Genomic DNA, 16,919 nt, shown 5'->3' on the forward strand with positions numbered 1-16,919 from the left:
ATAGTCCGCCAATCATTCCTCCACAGCGGCTCCTGGAGTCCACACTCAACATTCAAAACACTTCTCTGAAAAACAAGTTTCCCGCCGCCTCCATCTTATTCTCCTCTGACAGATTTTATAACCTCTGAGGGAAAACTAGAAGCCACAACAGTGTAACTGACAGAAATCACGGACCTCCATCTCCTAGCAGTGACCTCCTCCCCACAGGCCGAAATCTGACTGGTCGCCATAGTGACACCACAGCGCTCACGGTCACAAGATGCCTGCTGGCCTTATGTTTCCGCATCCTTACCTGGGACTTGTAGTTCTTGTGAACACAGCACATTACTAGAGGCATCGTTACCTGGAAAGCAGCAGCAGCAGCAGCACTCCTCCTCCTCCTCTTCCTCACAGTGAGGCTGGAAAACCTCTGCTTGCTGTCAGTGACTGCTGCTCCTAACCTCCTGTTCTGGGGTCACCTGATCGCTGAGGCCTGTGATTGGCTGCAGAGATAGAATGTCTTCTAGTCACCTGACCATGAAGAAGGCGTGGCCTAGAGAACTACAATGCTGCACATATACGAACACCGAATATGACACAACGTAATGTCGTTCTGAGGTTCTGCAGCAGCTGAGGTGTATTATGAGGTTCTGCACCAGGTGAGATGTAATATGAGGTTCTGCAGCTGCTGACATTTACCGTGATGTTCTGCAGCAGCTGAGGTATGTATTATGAGGTTCTGCAGCAGCTGAGATATCCTGTGATGTTCTGCAGCAGCTGAAGTGTATTATGAGGTTCTGCACCAGCTGAGGTGTATGATGAGGTTCTGCAGCAGCTGAGATATCCTGTGATGTTCTGCAGCAGCTGAGGTGTATTATGAGGTTCTGCAGCAGCTGAGGTGTATTATGAGGTTCTGCATCAGGTGAGATGTAATATGAGGTTCTGCAGCAGCTGAGGTGTATTATGAGGTTCTGCAGCAGCTGAGATATCCTGTGATGTTCTGCAGCAGCTGAGGTATATATTATGTGCTTCTGCAGCAGCTGAGGTGTATGATGAGGTTTTGCAGCAGCTGAGATATCCTGTGATGTTCTGCAGCAGCTGAGGTATATATTATGTGGTTCTGCAGCAGCTGAGGTGTATTATGAGGTTCTGTAGCAGCTGAGGTGTATGATGAGGTTCTGCAGCAGCTGAGATATCCTGTGATGTTCTGCAGCAGCTGAGGTGTATGATGAGGTTCTGCAGCAGCTGAGATATCCTGTGATGTTCTGCAGCAGCTGAGGTGTATGATGAGGTTCTGAAGCAGCTGAGGTGTATGATGAGGTTCTGCAGCAGCTGAGATATCCTGTGATGTTCTGCAGCAGCTGAGGCTAGTGGCACAGCCTTGCCTATGGTTTCCAGTGAGGTGTGATGCTCTGTAATCAGGATGTGACCTCCTCCTCACCCTCCTTTCACTTTCCCTTCTCCTCCGTTGGGCACATTCGTTTCTCGGGCGGCGGAGGATCGGGATCTCCGAGTCTTCACCTTCGCTCCGGACATCGCCATGCTGGGGGCCTCCGGTAATCGCTTCTCCTGTCAGTTTTCTCTCTTATGATGAGAGACCCTTGTCTGACGGTGCAGCAGAGCCGAGCTTGTCATGTGACGTTACAGACATTACTCGTGCAGTGTTATCACAATGGGGAGCACCGACTGACAGACTCGGCTCTGCTGCACCTGTGCATGTACCGGGTGATGGACGGCTGCTCAGAGCGACGCTGGCTCACGTTCTGAACTGATTGGCGGTCGGTAACGTGAGGACCCGAGACAACAGCAGCAAGTGATGGGGGCAGCACCGAGGGCGAGGGACTAATATGTATAGACATAGGGCCCAAGGGTCAGCCATTGGCTCTCCTGAGTGTTGTAGTTCTTCTCTGACCTGAACTTTGATCATTCTCCTTTCACTTTCTCTTTCGCTCTGAGTATGGAGATCAGCACTCATTAACTCTTCACACGCTGACTGCACCGCACCTTTAGTAAACGCTGAATATCACATAAATAAGATTTTATCACTTTTTCTTTTGCTTCTCGTCCTTTTCCCTGGAACGTCGCATCCGTATCGTTCTTACCCCCACAATTCCATATTTGTTTTGCGCTGTTAAAGGGAACCTGTCACCCCCTAGCCTCAGTGCCGAGCCTCAGAACCAAGCTTGAACAACGAGCCTCAGCGCTGAGCCTCAATGTGAATAATGTGAATAAATCATAAGTCACTGCGGGGCTGGGATTCACAGGCAGGGCGGCCGCGCAGGCGCAGTCAGCGAGACTGCATATGAGGCCAGACGGGCAGCGCTCACTGTGCCTGCCCAAGGCAGGAGAAAAGAGCGCAGCTCTGAGGAGGCGGCGCCTAGAAGACCTGAGTGACGGCTGTGTGGCGTCTGCAGCAGGGGGGAAACGCCGGTCTCCAGGACTGAAGAAAAGGTATTTAGGACAAATTATAAAACTGGTTATTTCTGCAGTTACAGCACCCAGAACTAAAAGAGCCACCTTGTCAGAATGCAGCATTACTGCTGCACAAGGTGGCTCTTTTAGTTAAAAACGCCTGGGGGTGTGTGTGACAGGTTCCCTTTAACCCGGGGATTCACTGATTCACAGTCACATATGAGGTACTGAGGCTAGATGCTGAGGCTGGGAATTCAGGCTAGGCGCTGAGGCTCAACGTTGAAGCTCGGCACTGAAGTTAGGCGTTGAAGCTTGGCATTGAGGCTCGCTGCTGAGGCTCGGTGTTGAAGCTCGGTGCTGAGGCTCGTTCAAGCTTGGTTCTGAGGCTCGGCACTGAGGCTAGGTGTTGAGGCTCGGTATTAAGGCTCGCTGTTGAAGCTTGGTTCTGAGGCTCGGTTCTGAGGCTCGGCACTGAGGCTAGGTGCTGAGGCTCGGTATTGAGGCTCGCTGTTGAAGCTTGGTTCTGAGGCTCGGTACTGAGGCTAGGTACTGAGGCTCGGTATTGAGGCTCAATGTTGAAGCTCGGTGCTGAGGCTAGGTGCTGGCATTATCTATAGTGAGAGGCAAAGTTTATTCCGGTCTCAGAGTGTAGTAGTGTATGTGACCACATCTATGGTGACATCTTGTAGTAACGAGACGACTCGGGGTCCTGGTCTCTGTGATAATCAGACAGAAATTGGCATCTTTAGTCGATCAGTTCCTACCCAGATGTTTTTGCAATGACAGTCTTCTTTTCTTCTTCATCAGGTGTTACAGGTCCTCAGGAAGTAGGGGGCATCACTTCTTTAGAATTCCACCGCTACAACAGGTCACTGTTGACCCCACACAGGCCAGGTTCTCTATGAACCTGTGCTCCTTCACTTGCCTCCACTAAACTCAGCTCAGTAACATAACTTGCAGTGCACACACAGGATGGGGGTCACTAACATTCTGGCCCTATCTCTACGAGCTCCGGACCCCACCTAACACAGTCCTGCTCAGTAAAATACTCCTCACTGACCACACCACAAGCCTCAGGACAGTCAATAATACCCTACACGCTGTCCACCAGCTTTTCTCAGACTAATGTTCCACACTTTCCCTATTCCACTAACTTGTACCCTCTTCCAGGTACATATCTAACTAAGCTTATGTCCTTCACCTAACAAACAGACTTCCCAGAACCAAGCCTTTCCCTGTTTGACAATGCAGTCTTCCACGCCACCTCACTGCAGCCCATTACTCACAAAAGTATTTAATTTCTTGGTCAACTCAGCATCTGCTCTTCAGACCTCATTTTGAAATGTCAGCATCATGGCTTGGTTCCATGGAAAATTGTGACATAGGATGCCCGGTGCAACGCACTCCAAGCCACATCAGATCATCCGCACTCTGTCCCTTAACGCCAAACCCACTTTACATTCTTGCCATGTCATTTTGGCGCAGCACAACGCTTACCCCATAGTCGGGTGGTAAATGACAACATGACCCAAATGACTGCGTATATTGGGGTGGAAATCATACCACGAAGAGACAGCACTAATCTCTCTGTCCACAGAGATAAAGGGCCACTCTGTACAAAGAGAACCTATTTACAGAAATGTACATAAACTAGATACAGTGTAATAATATAATTCATTATCGATGTGTCTAATGCTATGATTCCTATTACCACTCGCTTCATTACTGCAGCTATGATGGACAACCCGGTGTGTCTGATTGAGAACACCAAGGAAGGAAAGCTGATGGTGAATCCCGAAGCCATAAAATTCCTGACAAAGATCACCCAGCCGGTGGTGGTGGTGTCAATAGTCGGCTTATACCGAACGGGGAAGTCCTACCTGATGAACAAGTTAGCTGGAGCCAAGAAAGGTGGGGAGCTCACTAAAGAAGTAGATCATCAATCCACATCATAGCATATATTGGTTTACACAAAAAATCACCAAAATCCATGTAGAAGAAGAGTTAGATTTATGTAATTACTCAAAAAAGGAAACTATTCATTCTCAATAATTCATTTCCATAGGTTTTAACCTGGGTTACAATGTCCAAGCCGAGACCAAAGGCATCTGGATGTGGTGCGTTCCTCATCCTACGAAGCCAGACCACGTGCTGGTTCTGCTAGACACTGAAGGTCTAGGTGATGTGGAAAAGGTAAGGAAGTCTAGGGGTTCACGCTCCTTGGTAGTCATTGGGGTCCACACAGACACGGGTTATTAGTATCTAACAGGGTAAAGTTTATTTTCTTGTATAAACTTTCAAAATAAAGTAAACAGCTTTTCTTTAGCAAAAAAATTCAATAACAAAAACTGTCCTTTCTCGGGGTAGGCACCATAAAGTAGCACGATCTCACCCACCCAGCAGTACAGGCACCGCTTATTCTCAGGCAAGTCTGTTATTGGTCTTTTCCTCTCCAACACTACAGACCACACCTGAGCCAACCAAGCTGCCTTATAGAGGACCTGCAAGCCCTGGACTGGAATGTATGGGAGCGACCTTTCCCACCCAATCTCTTTTGGTCACTCTGAAATCCCAGACCCAAAATCTGGTCCACTAAAATTTCTCTCAGTAACTTGTTACCAGAGCACTCTTTTCTGGGACTTACATCACCCTGACCACCCACATCGGTGACACATACCTTCCATCCAGGACCTTACCTCCTGCTTCCCTACAGTACGTATAGGAGTTTTCCATGATCAGCTCTTGGACAACAGGAGAAACCACACACATATTCAGATCCAGGTTATGGGCACTGGATTCTGTGATGGGACGTTGATCAAGGAAACTAGTCTGAATGCCATATGTGGAGTCAGTAAGGAGTTTTTTGTCTGCCTCATGGGGTTTTTGCCTTCCTCTGGATCAACATGTTAGGCTATAGGTTGAACTCAAGGGACTTAAGTCTACCTTTAACCAAAACTATGAAACTATGGTCTTCACGGAGATCGCAAAATCGGTGGATTTTGAGATCCCGAGTGGTGGGATCATTCTCAATTATTATCATTATTATTATTATTAGACTACCATCTAATCATTAATAACTTAGGGATGGAAAAATAACGAGAGCGATGTTTAGAGCATAAGGATATATAAGATATGCAGGATATTTGATTCCTGCGTGATCATGTCTTTACCTTGGTTGTATGGAAGTCACAGGAAGACAGATCTTGGTAATCCACGAGTCATTCTTGAATTATTTATGACCAAGAGACTCGTTTTTTTGTCTTAACAGGGAGACAAGAAAAATGACATCTGGATCTTCAGCCTCGCCGTCCTCCTGAGTAGTGCCCTGGTGTATAACAGCAAGGGTACAATCGACCAAGATGCCATAGACAAGCTGAAGTATCCTTCCAAGATGTTATATAAAAGTTTATACATTTTTCATTTACCAATGTCTTAAATAGCGATTAATAGTTTATTTATGTGGGGGGAAAAAATCATAAACTTGCAAAAAAAAAGTTTTCATTTGTCTCGCCGTCTTGTGAGACGAGTAATGTTTTCATGTTTCCATCCATGGAGTTTGTGCGAGGGTCTGTTTTCTGCGTGGCGAGCTGACATTTTTATTGCAACCTTTTTTGGGGACACATAACATTTTGATGGCTTCTTATTGCATTTTCACAGGAGGGCAACTGAAAAAGCGCAAGTCTGAGGTTTTGACTTTTTTTTTCTTTTATATTTGGACAGATTGGACTTTTTCAGACAATGCGATTCCAAATATCTTTATTAACATGTGATTAAAATATTGATACATTTTATTAAAAAAAAAATTATTTTCTTTTATTGTATTATTTAATATTTGATTTAATCTGATCAGTTGTTCTATTTCCTGCCATACTGATAATTGTAACTATGTAACTAAAATCACAATCTCCTATGAAGCTCAGTATGTGGCTGGGCTTCACAGGACTTCCAACATGGCAGCCATGGAGCCCATCAGCAGGCCACCATCAGCCATAGCAGCACTGTTCCTGAGCCCACTCCATACGTTCATCCAGACGTAGTGTTGGTCTCCTTGTCTGACATCAGGAATCCTTCTGCCACTTAATTTTTGTTTCCTTTACAGTGTGCTATCCTATATATGGTCTCCCCTTATGGCACACAAACACCCGTTCATGTACATGTCTGCGAGCAACAAGACCATAGGTATTTACTTTGCGTATTTACTTCTCAAGTACTCATCCCTGTCTGTCTAAAGGTACCGTCACATTAAGCGACGCTGCAGCGATAGCGACAACGATGCCGATCGCTGCAGCGTCGCTGTTTGATCGCTGGGGAGCTGTCACACAGACCGCTCTCCAGCGACCAACGATGCCGAGGTCCCCGGGTAACCAGGGTAAACATCGGGTTGCTAAGCGCAGAACTGCGCTTAGTAACCCGATGTTTACCCTGGTTACCAGCGTAAAAGTAAAAAAAAACAAACAGTACATGCTCACCTGCGCGTCTCCCAGCGTCTGCTTCCTGACACTGACTGAGCTCCGGCCCTAACAGCAGAGCGGTGACGTCACCGCTGTGCTTTCACTTTCACTTTAGGGCCGGATCTCAGTCAGAGCAGGAAGCAGACGCTGGGGGACGCGCAGGTGAGCATGTTCTGTTTGTTTTTTTTACTTTTACGCTGGTAACCAGGGTAAACATCGGGTTACTAAGCGCGGCCCTGCGCTTAGTAACCCGATGTTTACCCTGGTTACCAGTGTAAAACATCGCTGGTATCGTTGCTTTTGGTGTCAAACACAACGATACACGGCGATCGGACGACCAAATAAAGTTCTGGACTTTATTCAGCGACCAGCGATATCACAGCAGGATCCTGATCGCTGCTGCGTGTCAAACGAAACGATATCGCTAGCCAGGACGCTGCAACGTCACGGATCGCTAGCGATATCGTTTAGTGTGACGGTACCTTAACAATAGGAAGCTGCATTTCCCTGTGTGTAACCCCCCCCCCATACTGGGCTGGTTCCAATAAATAACTCTGTCTGCAGCTGTTGCAACACTCAAACCAGATAAAACTACATATAAAACAGCACAGTGCATTATATAACCATAAGATATTCGGGAGGAGTGTGGGCAGCTTCTCTCCTTTACAATAAGACATTAATTACATCCTATGCTGGGAAGGGGTTAAAACTCTAATTGATGATGGTTTAGAACTACTGACCCGATTCACCATTTTATGTTAAAAACAATGTTCAGCCAGAATGACCACACAATTAATTATGCAAAAATTCTATTGCATAACCAAACTAGCATTATGTCACTCCCTTACAGTGCTAGCCATCCATGTAGGAGCGCAGTTCAAAAGTTGCCCTTCGAATGGTCAAATGTCAATAAAGTTCAGATAAAAGTTGGCCAAAATGGGCAATTTCCAACGTAATGGATGATTGTCAACCTTTTCATTGAATTTTGACCGATGCCCAACCAACGAATATTGTTATCATTCAAAACACCGATCGGGTGTTTTTTTTCCACTGATGATAACCACTGGCTCCATCATCGGCCAAAAAAATCAAAAAGTAATTTCCTTATCCATCATGAATAGATTTGTGGGGGATCTGGCAGAACTGATCAAGGTGAAATCTCATGACAATGAGGACGAGGAGGCGGAATTCTCCCTGCATTTCCCCATCTTCATCTGGGCCGTGAGAGATTTCCATTTGAAGCTGAACGTTGACGGGAAACCGATCACGGAGGATGAATATCTGGACAACGCTCTGAAGCTGCGAAACCGTAAGTATCGAGATGACCCCTATAGATAAAGGAGCGGATTACAGGGGCAGCAGTCAGCGATGGCTTCTCTCTCCATCACATTTCTCTTCTTCACGGCAGCGGAAAAAACAGTCAGAGACGAGGATTATAACAGACCCAGGAAACGCCTGCGCATGTACTTCGGGAAGCGCAAGTGCTTCGTGTTTGATCAGCCATCTGCAAATACGGAAGATCTGCAGAACATGGACAACATTTCCGAGAGTGAACTGAAACCGGAATTTTTGCAGCAGACAAAGAATTTCTGTGACTATGTCTTCCAGGAAGCCGGAGCGAAGAAAGTGATCGGCAGCATCACAGTTACAGGAAGCCGTGAGTTATGTCTGTGCGAAAGGGAGTCCATTACTGGAGACTACCACTCCCACCTGAGAGCAGACTACCACCCTCACCTGAGAGCAGACTACCGCCCCCACCTGAGAGCAGACTACCACCCCTACCTGAGAGCAGACTACCACCCCCACCTGAGAGCAGACTACCACCCCCACCTGAGAGCAGACTACCACCCCCACCTGAGAGCAGACTACCACCCCCACCTGAGAGCAGACTACCGCCCCACCTGAGAGCAGACTACCACCCCCACCTGAGAGCAGACTACCACCCCCACCTGAGAGCAGACTACAACCCCCACCTGAGAGCAGACTACCGCCCCACCTGAGAGCAGACTACCACCCCCCACCTGAGAGCAGACTACTACCCCCACCTGAGAGCAGACAACCACCCCCCACCTGAGAGCAGACTACTACCCCCACCTGAGAGCAGACTACCACCCCCACCTGAGAGCAAACTACCACCCACCCCCTCCTGACAGCAGACTACTACCCCACCTGAGAGTAGACTTCTTCTTCTAGACTTCATCAGTTTATCCATTGATTCCATTTTATTCAGAGCTTGGTAAACTGGCGGATATGTACACTGAGGCGATAATGACGTCTAATATTGCCTGCATGGAGGACGTGGCCCATACCCTGTCTGACATCGAGAACAAGGCGGCCATCCAGGAGGCTGCGCAATATTATGAAGACAAGATGAAGGAACGCGCCGTCTTCCCCACCGACACCCTGAGCGAGTTCCTTGAGCTGAGTCGGCAGTGCGAGAACGAAGCTCTTCCGATCTTCTTAAAAAGGTCATTTAAAGACAAAGACCAAAAATTCCTCCAAGAATATATGGTGAGTCTGACACTAGTGGTCAACAAATCTGCTGAAATTATGGCCACAAAGTTCGATTCAAAATTTTGCTGGAAGGGAATCACAAAAAAAATGGATTTAGGTCAAAATATTTTGTAAAATTAGAGAAGGTCATATTTCTTTTATTGGGAATTCACAATCACAGTACTTCGAGTTTCCTCGCAAGCGCTCTACACCATGTCCAGGTGACTACCATGATAAGTAGTCAAGAGAAACTTGTATGATCAATACTACGAGAGAAGTGTGTAGGAAAACTGATGTAAACAATGCAAAAGTATGACCCACATGTACAATGGGACCTTCATACCAAATCTGGTCCATCTCCAACTGGACCTTAAACGTCCCAAATACTCCGCATATGGCTGTTGTGCTTGGAGCTTGACTCTTAAGACCAATTATTCAGCTAAAATTTGCAGGTTGTGTTTTTCTTCCTTCAGGAAGTGATAAAACAGAAGAAGAAAGAGTTCTGTGATATGAATGAGGAGAAGTCCCGGGAAGTTTGTGAAGTTCTGATTAAGAAGCATGCTGCGGAGAACCAGGAAGCTTTTTCAAAAGGATCATATAGCGTTCGTGGTGGCCATAAAAAATTCAAGGAAGACTTGAAAGCAGTGGAGGAAAAATATCACATGGAACCCGGAAAGGGCATTCAGGTCGGTGGTAGAGAATAACAACTGAACGTTCAATTATCAGAGAAGAAAAAGCCGTTGTTGGACTCTTCTGGTAGCAGCTTATCTTTCCTGCAAACAAAAGGATCAGGTGCTGAAATGCCAATGGCTCAGTCCTTCTCTGACACCATCTATTCAGGAGAGTCAGGAGGCTCCTGTAAACATTAGATGGTTGTCCAGTGCTGCCCTGATCGTCAGGTTCAACATACTTTCCATCTAATATGTGTGGGGACCTTAAGTGTCCAACATGTGTATGATGCCTCCATCAAGTGATCGCTGACTCTTTCCAGTTGATCTACTGATGGCCATTGATGCTTCGCGTGATGGACGAGATTCAAATTGGCTTTTCTCATGGTTCAAATAGTTTAGGTACTCATCATTTCTCCAAAATTTGTTATATTTTTTACATTTCTCATTCATGCAGGCTGAAACTGTGCTCCAGAAATACCTGACTTATTGGAAATCCATTGAAATCAATATTCTGAAGACCGATGAAGCCTTGACTGAGAAAGAGAAGGAGCTTGAAGGTGAAGGATCACTTATAGTTGTTGGTGTTCTTCTTACAGTCTTGCGAGGATCTTCTGGCTTCTCAATGTTGCATTCATGATTTCTCTTGTACATTTCTCTGTTCTTCATCCTATGTCAGAGACTCGTATCTTCACATAGTATATCCAAGTAATGGTCCATGTACACGGGTCTAATCCGGCTGCACATAACCTTCTTGTGGAGCAAAGCTAGAGTAAAGTGGCGCAGAGCGGTAGTCATGACCGAGCTACTGTCCGGCTTCGCACTGGCACTTTACAGACAAGGGGTAGCCAGTCCCAGTGTGCAGTAGGGTGTGGGGTGCATAACATTTACTTGTAGGTCACAGGCCTCCACTTTCTCCAGGTTTCTGTCATCAAGAACCGCTGCACACAATGTATGGGACACCAAGTTCTTTACAACAGTCAAACTTTTACTAAACAGTCCGAATTCATCAGGTGGGATAGGGCACAGCAATTCACGTTTTCCACCTTCTTAGCACAACTCCTCTGAACTCCTGTCCCTATCTCGTCCTGGACTACCCCCAAGTCCACTGTTTCTGTTAGTCTCAGGGATTTCTTGTCCACCTCGGTAGTGCACCTGGGACCGGCCATCCCCTTCAATCTTGGCGGGTCCCTGTCCATGTTCCACTGTACTTCAGAGGACATGATGTGTCCGGCAGCCCCTATGCCAGACCTTTAGGCTCCGTGCGTGACAGGAACGCAGTAATACCACTCACTGCCTGGAACAAGCGACACATGCTGCCCCTAGCAGCCCACCACACCTGAACTTGGCCTTCACTAGGCTCTTCACCAACTGACACTGGACTCCCTCTTACCAGGAAGTGCCCCCCCTTTACCAGCACTCGTGTCCACCCAGCACTAGTGCCCACCCACTGGACTAACGCTATACTTAACCATTTCCTATCTTATAAGATAAACCTATTATCATTATTCTGTATCTTATGCTGTACTCACATTATGCTTATTAACACTTTACATACTGTACAGCACCATAATACATTACACTAGATACACATTACTTCTACGTATAAAACCACCCAACGGTATTCACATGGCGCGTCTTTGTTGTCTTCAGAATTAGGAATAGGGTAAGACAAGTCCACGTCCCTTCATTAGGAAATCTCCAGGCCGGAATTCTTGAGAAAACGTAATATAGTAGGAAAATGTAAAACTCTTGTGCAGAGTATCCTTTAAATGTCCCTTTGTCTAGGAACCTGTGTAGGGATGGGCCGGACAATATGGCGCCCTACTTCAGGTAAAGCCGTACTATCCTTAATTCTTCTCTCTGCAGAGGAGAAGGCAAAGAAAAAAATTGAAGAGATGGAGCAAAAAGTGCGTGAAATGAATGAATCCCAGAAGAATCAGAAGCTTGAAGACGAGAAGGCGTATATAGGGAACCACGTCATGGGCGCGTTTGAAAAATTTGCCGAAGAAAATAGATTGATGGCTGCTCAAATTCAACGAGCTATTGCAGACAAGGAGAGGGTGAGTGTTGGCCGTCTGTGTCCTTGTAGGAGGACATTCATGACACCATTAATTCCTAATAACTCCTTCAGCGGCAGCCAGATGTAGACATTGATCAGACAGCTTCGTTCACTGTGTAGCAGCTGCTACCGGGAACTGGAGATCAAGAGTGTAGTCAAGAGAAGGAGCTGATCTGCAGCATCCGTCAGAGACCACTACACATTGAAGGAAGCTGCACTGATCAGAAGTGGCCCTCGCCAGAGCAGATAACAACTGATCAGTGGGGGTGCTGCACGTTGTCCCCTAATTACCTGATATTGGTGACCTATATCCTGAAGACATGCTCAGCTTGTGGTCTGCAGCGGTCATTGTAAAAGCAATCCGTAGCGCTACAGAAAGTCACCATGTAAACCAGGACTAATGGGCCACTGGGTTTAACCATTGTTAGGACTTGTGCAGATGACAATATAACGTTGGCAAGTGCTATCCATTGTTTTGATAGCACTCGTCAGCATGTTATTGTACGGGGCCATGGACAAAGTCAATCAGCGGAAAAACACAACATGCGCGATTTGCCTCTGAGAATCGGATGGCACTCGCCTCTCCAGCTCTATGGATCCGTGAAAAACAGTCAGACCGCACTTGGATGTCATCATGTGGTCCAAGATTTACAGCCTGACATTATAGAGAAGATGTCTCCATGTCCGAGAAAATCGGATCGCACTCTGATAAAACTCTGATCAAAGTGTGATTAGCATAGTCGGACCGATTTTCTCGGATGTGGAGAATTCGTCGGTGTGACCCTGGAGCCTTAATGTTCTCACACGGTCTAATATTGTCAGCAATTTGACTTTTTTTTAGATAATTTTAAACATTTTGTTATTACATAGTTTGTTTGTTTTTTAAATCTTCTCTACTTTAGTCACTGTTAAACTATTCCACAACCCCAGCTTAATCGAGTGAGGACCCCAATTGTTATAGAAACAATGTCTACTCACCTCGAGCGCAGCATCGCTTTTCCCGGTGAGTGATATTAATTTCTGTCCCACGTGATCTCTGCAGCTGATGAGTGGCTGCTGTTTAGCTGCAGCCTTTACTAGTTCATCAGAGCAGACGATTGGCTGCAGCGGTCACAACAAGTTTTGCTGCTATCCGGGAAAAGTGAGGCTAACACTGGTGGAACGACACTGCTGCAGGATGTGAGCACGCACGTTTTCATTTTACTTGACCTGAGCTGGATAAGCGGGGAATGTGCAGCAGCGGATCACCAGTATAATGCATTTCTGTGCTGCTTTACAGTAAAACACCGACAAACCTTTAGGACTGTGTAATAGAAATAGTAAAATGGAAGCCATGGAGGTCACCGTTAGGCTCCCAACTGACATAGCGAGGGGTGGATGGGTGACAGAGCGAGTGGCATCCTGAGGGTTAAGCTGCCCGGATAGGGACCGGCGCTGACTCATTCTCCTCTAAGACCCCCGATCACACGACACGTTGCCTGACTTAGACTTCCCGGACGCTCCATTACCGTAGCTTTATACTCAGCCATTGTTATTGTGTGCACAGGAGCGGGATTCCTACGAGAGACAGGGATTTCAGAAACAAGCCAACATGTACCAAGCGCAGATCCAGGACTTGCAGGCGGAGGAGGAGAAGAAGATGGAGGAGCATCAATGGTATACGCCCGTCCTTGACAAGTTGAAGAGCGTGGTCTCTGCTGTTGCCCCCTCACTTATCGAAATGGCGGGAACCATGATCCACGCTAAAGCCGGCCAGATGTATAGAGAATTCAGAATGCGGAAATAATTAATATAAAAGCACAAAACAGCGTTCCTAGAAGTCTCTAGTAGGATGAGTCCTCTCCAACATGCTGAAGGGACCTCTAAGAACCTGGGTGTGACTGCCGCCCCTGTGCACCAGTGTAGATCTTCTCATTTACACGGTGTGTGGACTTATGTATCCACACCAGCTCCGCGATATGTTGTCCGTAGGTGCCTCTTTGATCTTCACATAGGGGGCATTTAATTACACTTTTGCTCTGGTCACCTGACTGGTGAGGCCCCTCATTACTAATGACGTACAGCTGTGACACTGATCACTATATGTGCAGTATAACAATCACTGATTACAGTTTTCTCTGTGTCATTATAATCGTTCTTCACTTAGTAACAATGTTACATCTACATATATTACCTGCTACCTCCCCTTTTGAGAAAGCGTGCATGCGAAACGCGCGTCGGGTAGCGGGGAGATCCGTGCCGGTCTGGATTCACTATGGATAAGCACATCACTTAACATAGCGCTGTATTTTGGAGCAGCTGTGCACATGGTGCTCACTATGGAATGATATGTGTTTGGGTGACTGAAATTATAATGTGGACACTAGTCTGCACCCGAGTGCTGCTGCCCTGCCTGCCCATGTTACACTATTGACTGGTTCGATCCCCTCAGGGTATTCGCATTGTCTCCTCCTTATTTTATCTTGTGGTCCTTTGTATTTAAAGGTCGTACCTGTCTGTTTGTTACATCTACTTAATAAAAGACTTCTCTTTTATTCCTTCTGGCAGTGTGTTTGTCTACTCCTTGTATTCATAGTTATATTGGAGTTATTATAGTTGTATGAGTTGGGGAGAGCTGGAGATCACATGATGCTCTTGGCCCATGTGATTACTACGTAATTATATATATATGACTACTGGCTGTATACGACGTGACATGGACCTCACACGTCATCAGTAGCCACCATGTTCTTACTCTACAAACACCCGGCTGCTGAGAGACGAAATGTTGCTGCACACGGACGAATAAACGACTGAATGTTTACTGCAGGAATATCGGTGTGCGGCCGTTCTTCATGGATGCCGAGATATAGACGATTTTTCAATTTTTACATCACAACTAATAGGCATCCACCAGATGCTACTTATCCTATCATTTATCTATCTATTATCTATTATCTATCTATTATCTATCTATTTATTATCTATCTATCTATCATCTATCTATTATATATCTATCTATCTATTATCTATTACACTGGTCAACAGCATTTTTGGTGCCAAAGATATTTCATCGAATTTAGGGTAACTTTGGGGTGCTGATTCTGAATATGTCATCAGTTTTGCCAGATTGGCTCAAGTTTTTGAGATTTTTCGTAAAATGTGTCAAAAAAAGACGTAATTTGCTACACGCGCATTAACTTTATTGAAATAACAGTCATCATGATGATTTTTTGGCTCTCTCCACACCATTGGAACACCAAATTTGAAGCTTTTTCTTTGTCCTTTGCTCCATTTTCGTAATAATTCGATACATGCTTTGCACACTATGTGTGGTGCCCAAAACTTGTCTTGGTCCCCAAGCATAACCCCAAAATAGGCAAAATACACTTTTTTTACGAAGTCTGTTATGTTTCTTCTATGTTTTGGCAGTGTGTATTCACCACAAATGTAACAGAATGAGTCTGGATCGTTAAGACAACTTCTTCTTGATGAGTTCATGCTTTTCACTGGAAAACAGACAACAACATAAAGTTAGTGCAAAAATCAAGCTATGAACAAACTTTTAGAACACTAATTAACACAAAACTATATTGAGAACTGCTCAGTTCAAGTACTAATCCAAAGAAATTAATGAGATGATGCGTCGCATTTACCAACAAGTGCTATAAATAAGATACCAAAAATGTCAAAAACTTGAGCCAATCTGGCAAAACTGATGACATATTCAGAATCAGCACCCCAAAAATACCCTAAATTCATTAAAATATTTTGGACACCAGAAAAAAAATTTTTTTTTGTTGACCTGTGTTATCTATCTATTTATTATCTATCTACTATCTATCTAATATCTATCTGTTATCTATCGGTCTATCTAATATCTAGCTAGCTATTATCTATCTATCATCTATTATCTATCATCTATCTATTATCTATTATTTATCTATTATTTATGTATTATCCATCTATTACCTATCGATCTACGTACGAAAATAAAGGCAACACTCCCAAAGTAGAAAATTGTAATCGCCCATAGTGATGGCAACACTTCGATCCAATTTAGGACCTATCTGAAGCAGAACAATGCAAAAAACAGAGGGGATAAAAAGGCAGATTGGACATAATTTCACACACAACCCCAAAAATAGGCCTGACAAAATTGCTGGCACCTTTCCTAAATTGTGGGTAAGCAACTTTGTTTCAAGCATGTGATGCTCATTCAAACTCACCTGTGGCAAGTAACAGGTGTGGGAAATAAGAAACTCACAACTGAAACCAGATAAAAAGGGGAGAAGTTCACTCAGTCTTTGCATTGTGTGTATGTGTGCTGCACTAAGCATGGAGAACAGAAAGAGGAGAAGAGAACTGTCAGAACCAAAATTGTTGAACAATGTCAGCAATCTCAAGATTACAAGTCCATCTCCAGAGATTTTGATTTTCCTTTGTACATGGTGCACAGCGCTATGAAGAAGTTTACAACTCATGGCACTGTAGCTGATCTCCCTGGATGTGGACGACAGAGAAAAATTGCTGAAAGGTTGCAACGCAGGATAGTCCAGATGGTGGATGGGCAGCCCCAATCAAGTTCCAAAGAAATCCAAGCTTTCCTGCAGGTTCAGGGTGCATCAGTGTCGGCGCGGACTATCCATAGACATGGGAATGTAATGAAATGCTATAGCCAGAGACCCAGGAGGACCCCACTGCTGACACAGAGACGTAACAAATCTTGACTGCATTTAGCCAAAATGTACATGAGTAAGCCAAAATCCTTCTGGGAAAGGGTCTTGTGGACAGATGACACCAAGATAGAGCTTTTTGGTAAAGCACATCATTGTTTACTGAAACAGAATGAGACCCACAAAGAAAAGAACACCG

At 45.3% G+C, this 16,919-nt stretch overlaps 1 protein-coding gene across 2 annotated transcripts; it reads left to right on the forward strand.

Annotated features, from left to right (window-relative positions):
- The first annotated feature begins 539 nt into the window (after positions 1–539).
- On the forward strand, positions 540–14,605 carry LOC143785150 (guanylate-binding protein 1-like). 2 transcript variants are annotated; one of them, XM_077273839.1, is made up of 11 exons: positions 540–638; positions 4,123–4,302; positions 4,457–4,584; positions 5,660–5,769; positions 7,964–8,151; positions 8,251–8,499; positions 9,073–9,353; positions 9,809–10,021; positions 10,461–10,563; positions 11,873–12,066; positions 13,612–14,605. In XM_077273839.1, the coding sequence occupies exons 2-11, from the start codon at positions 4,125–4,127 to the stop codon at positions 13,849–13,851; spliced, it is 1,884 nt and encodes a 627-aa protein (XP_077129954.1). In that variant the 5' UTR covers positions 540–638; positions 4,123–4,124; the 3' UTR covers positions 13,852–14,605. The 2 variants fall into 2 exon arrangements, with proteins under 2 accessions (XP_077129954.1, XP_077129953.1); XM_077273838.1 differs by lacking the exon at positions 540–638 and adding an exon at positions 1,437–1,535.
- The last annotated feature ends 2,314 nt before the right edge of the window (positions 14,606–16,919 follow it).

This window comes from Ranitomeya variabilis, chromosome 7 (genome assembly GCF_051348905.1).
Source record: "Ranitomeya variabilis isolate aRanVar5 chromosome 7, aRanVar5.hap1, whole genome shotgun sequence".
NCBI lineage: Eukaryota > Metazoa > Chordata > Amphibia > Anura > Dendrobatidae > Ranitomeya > Ranitomeya variabilis.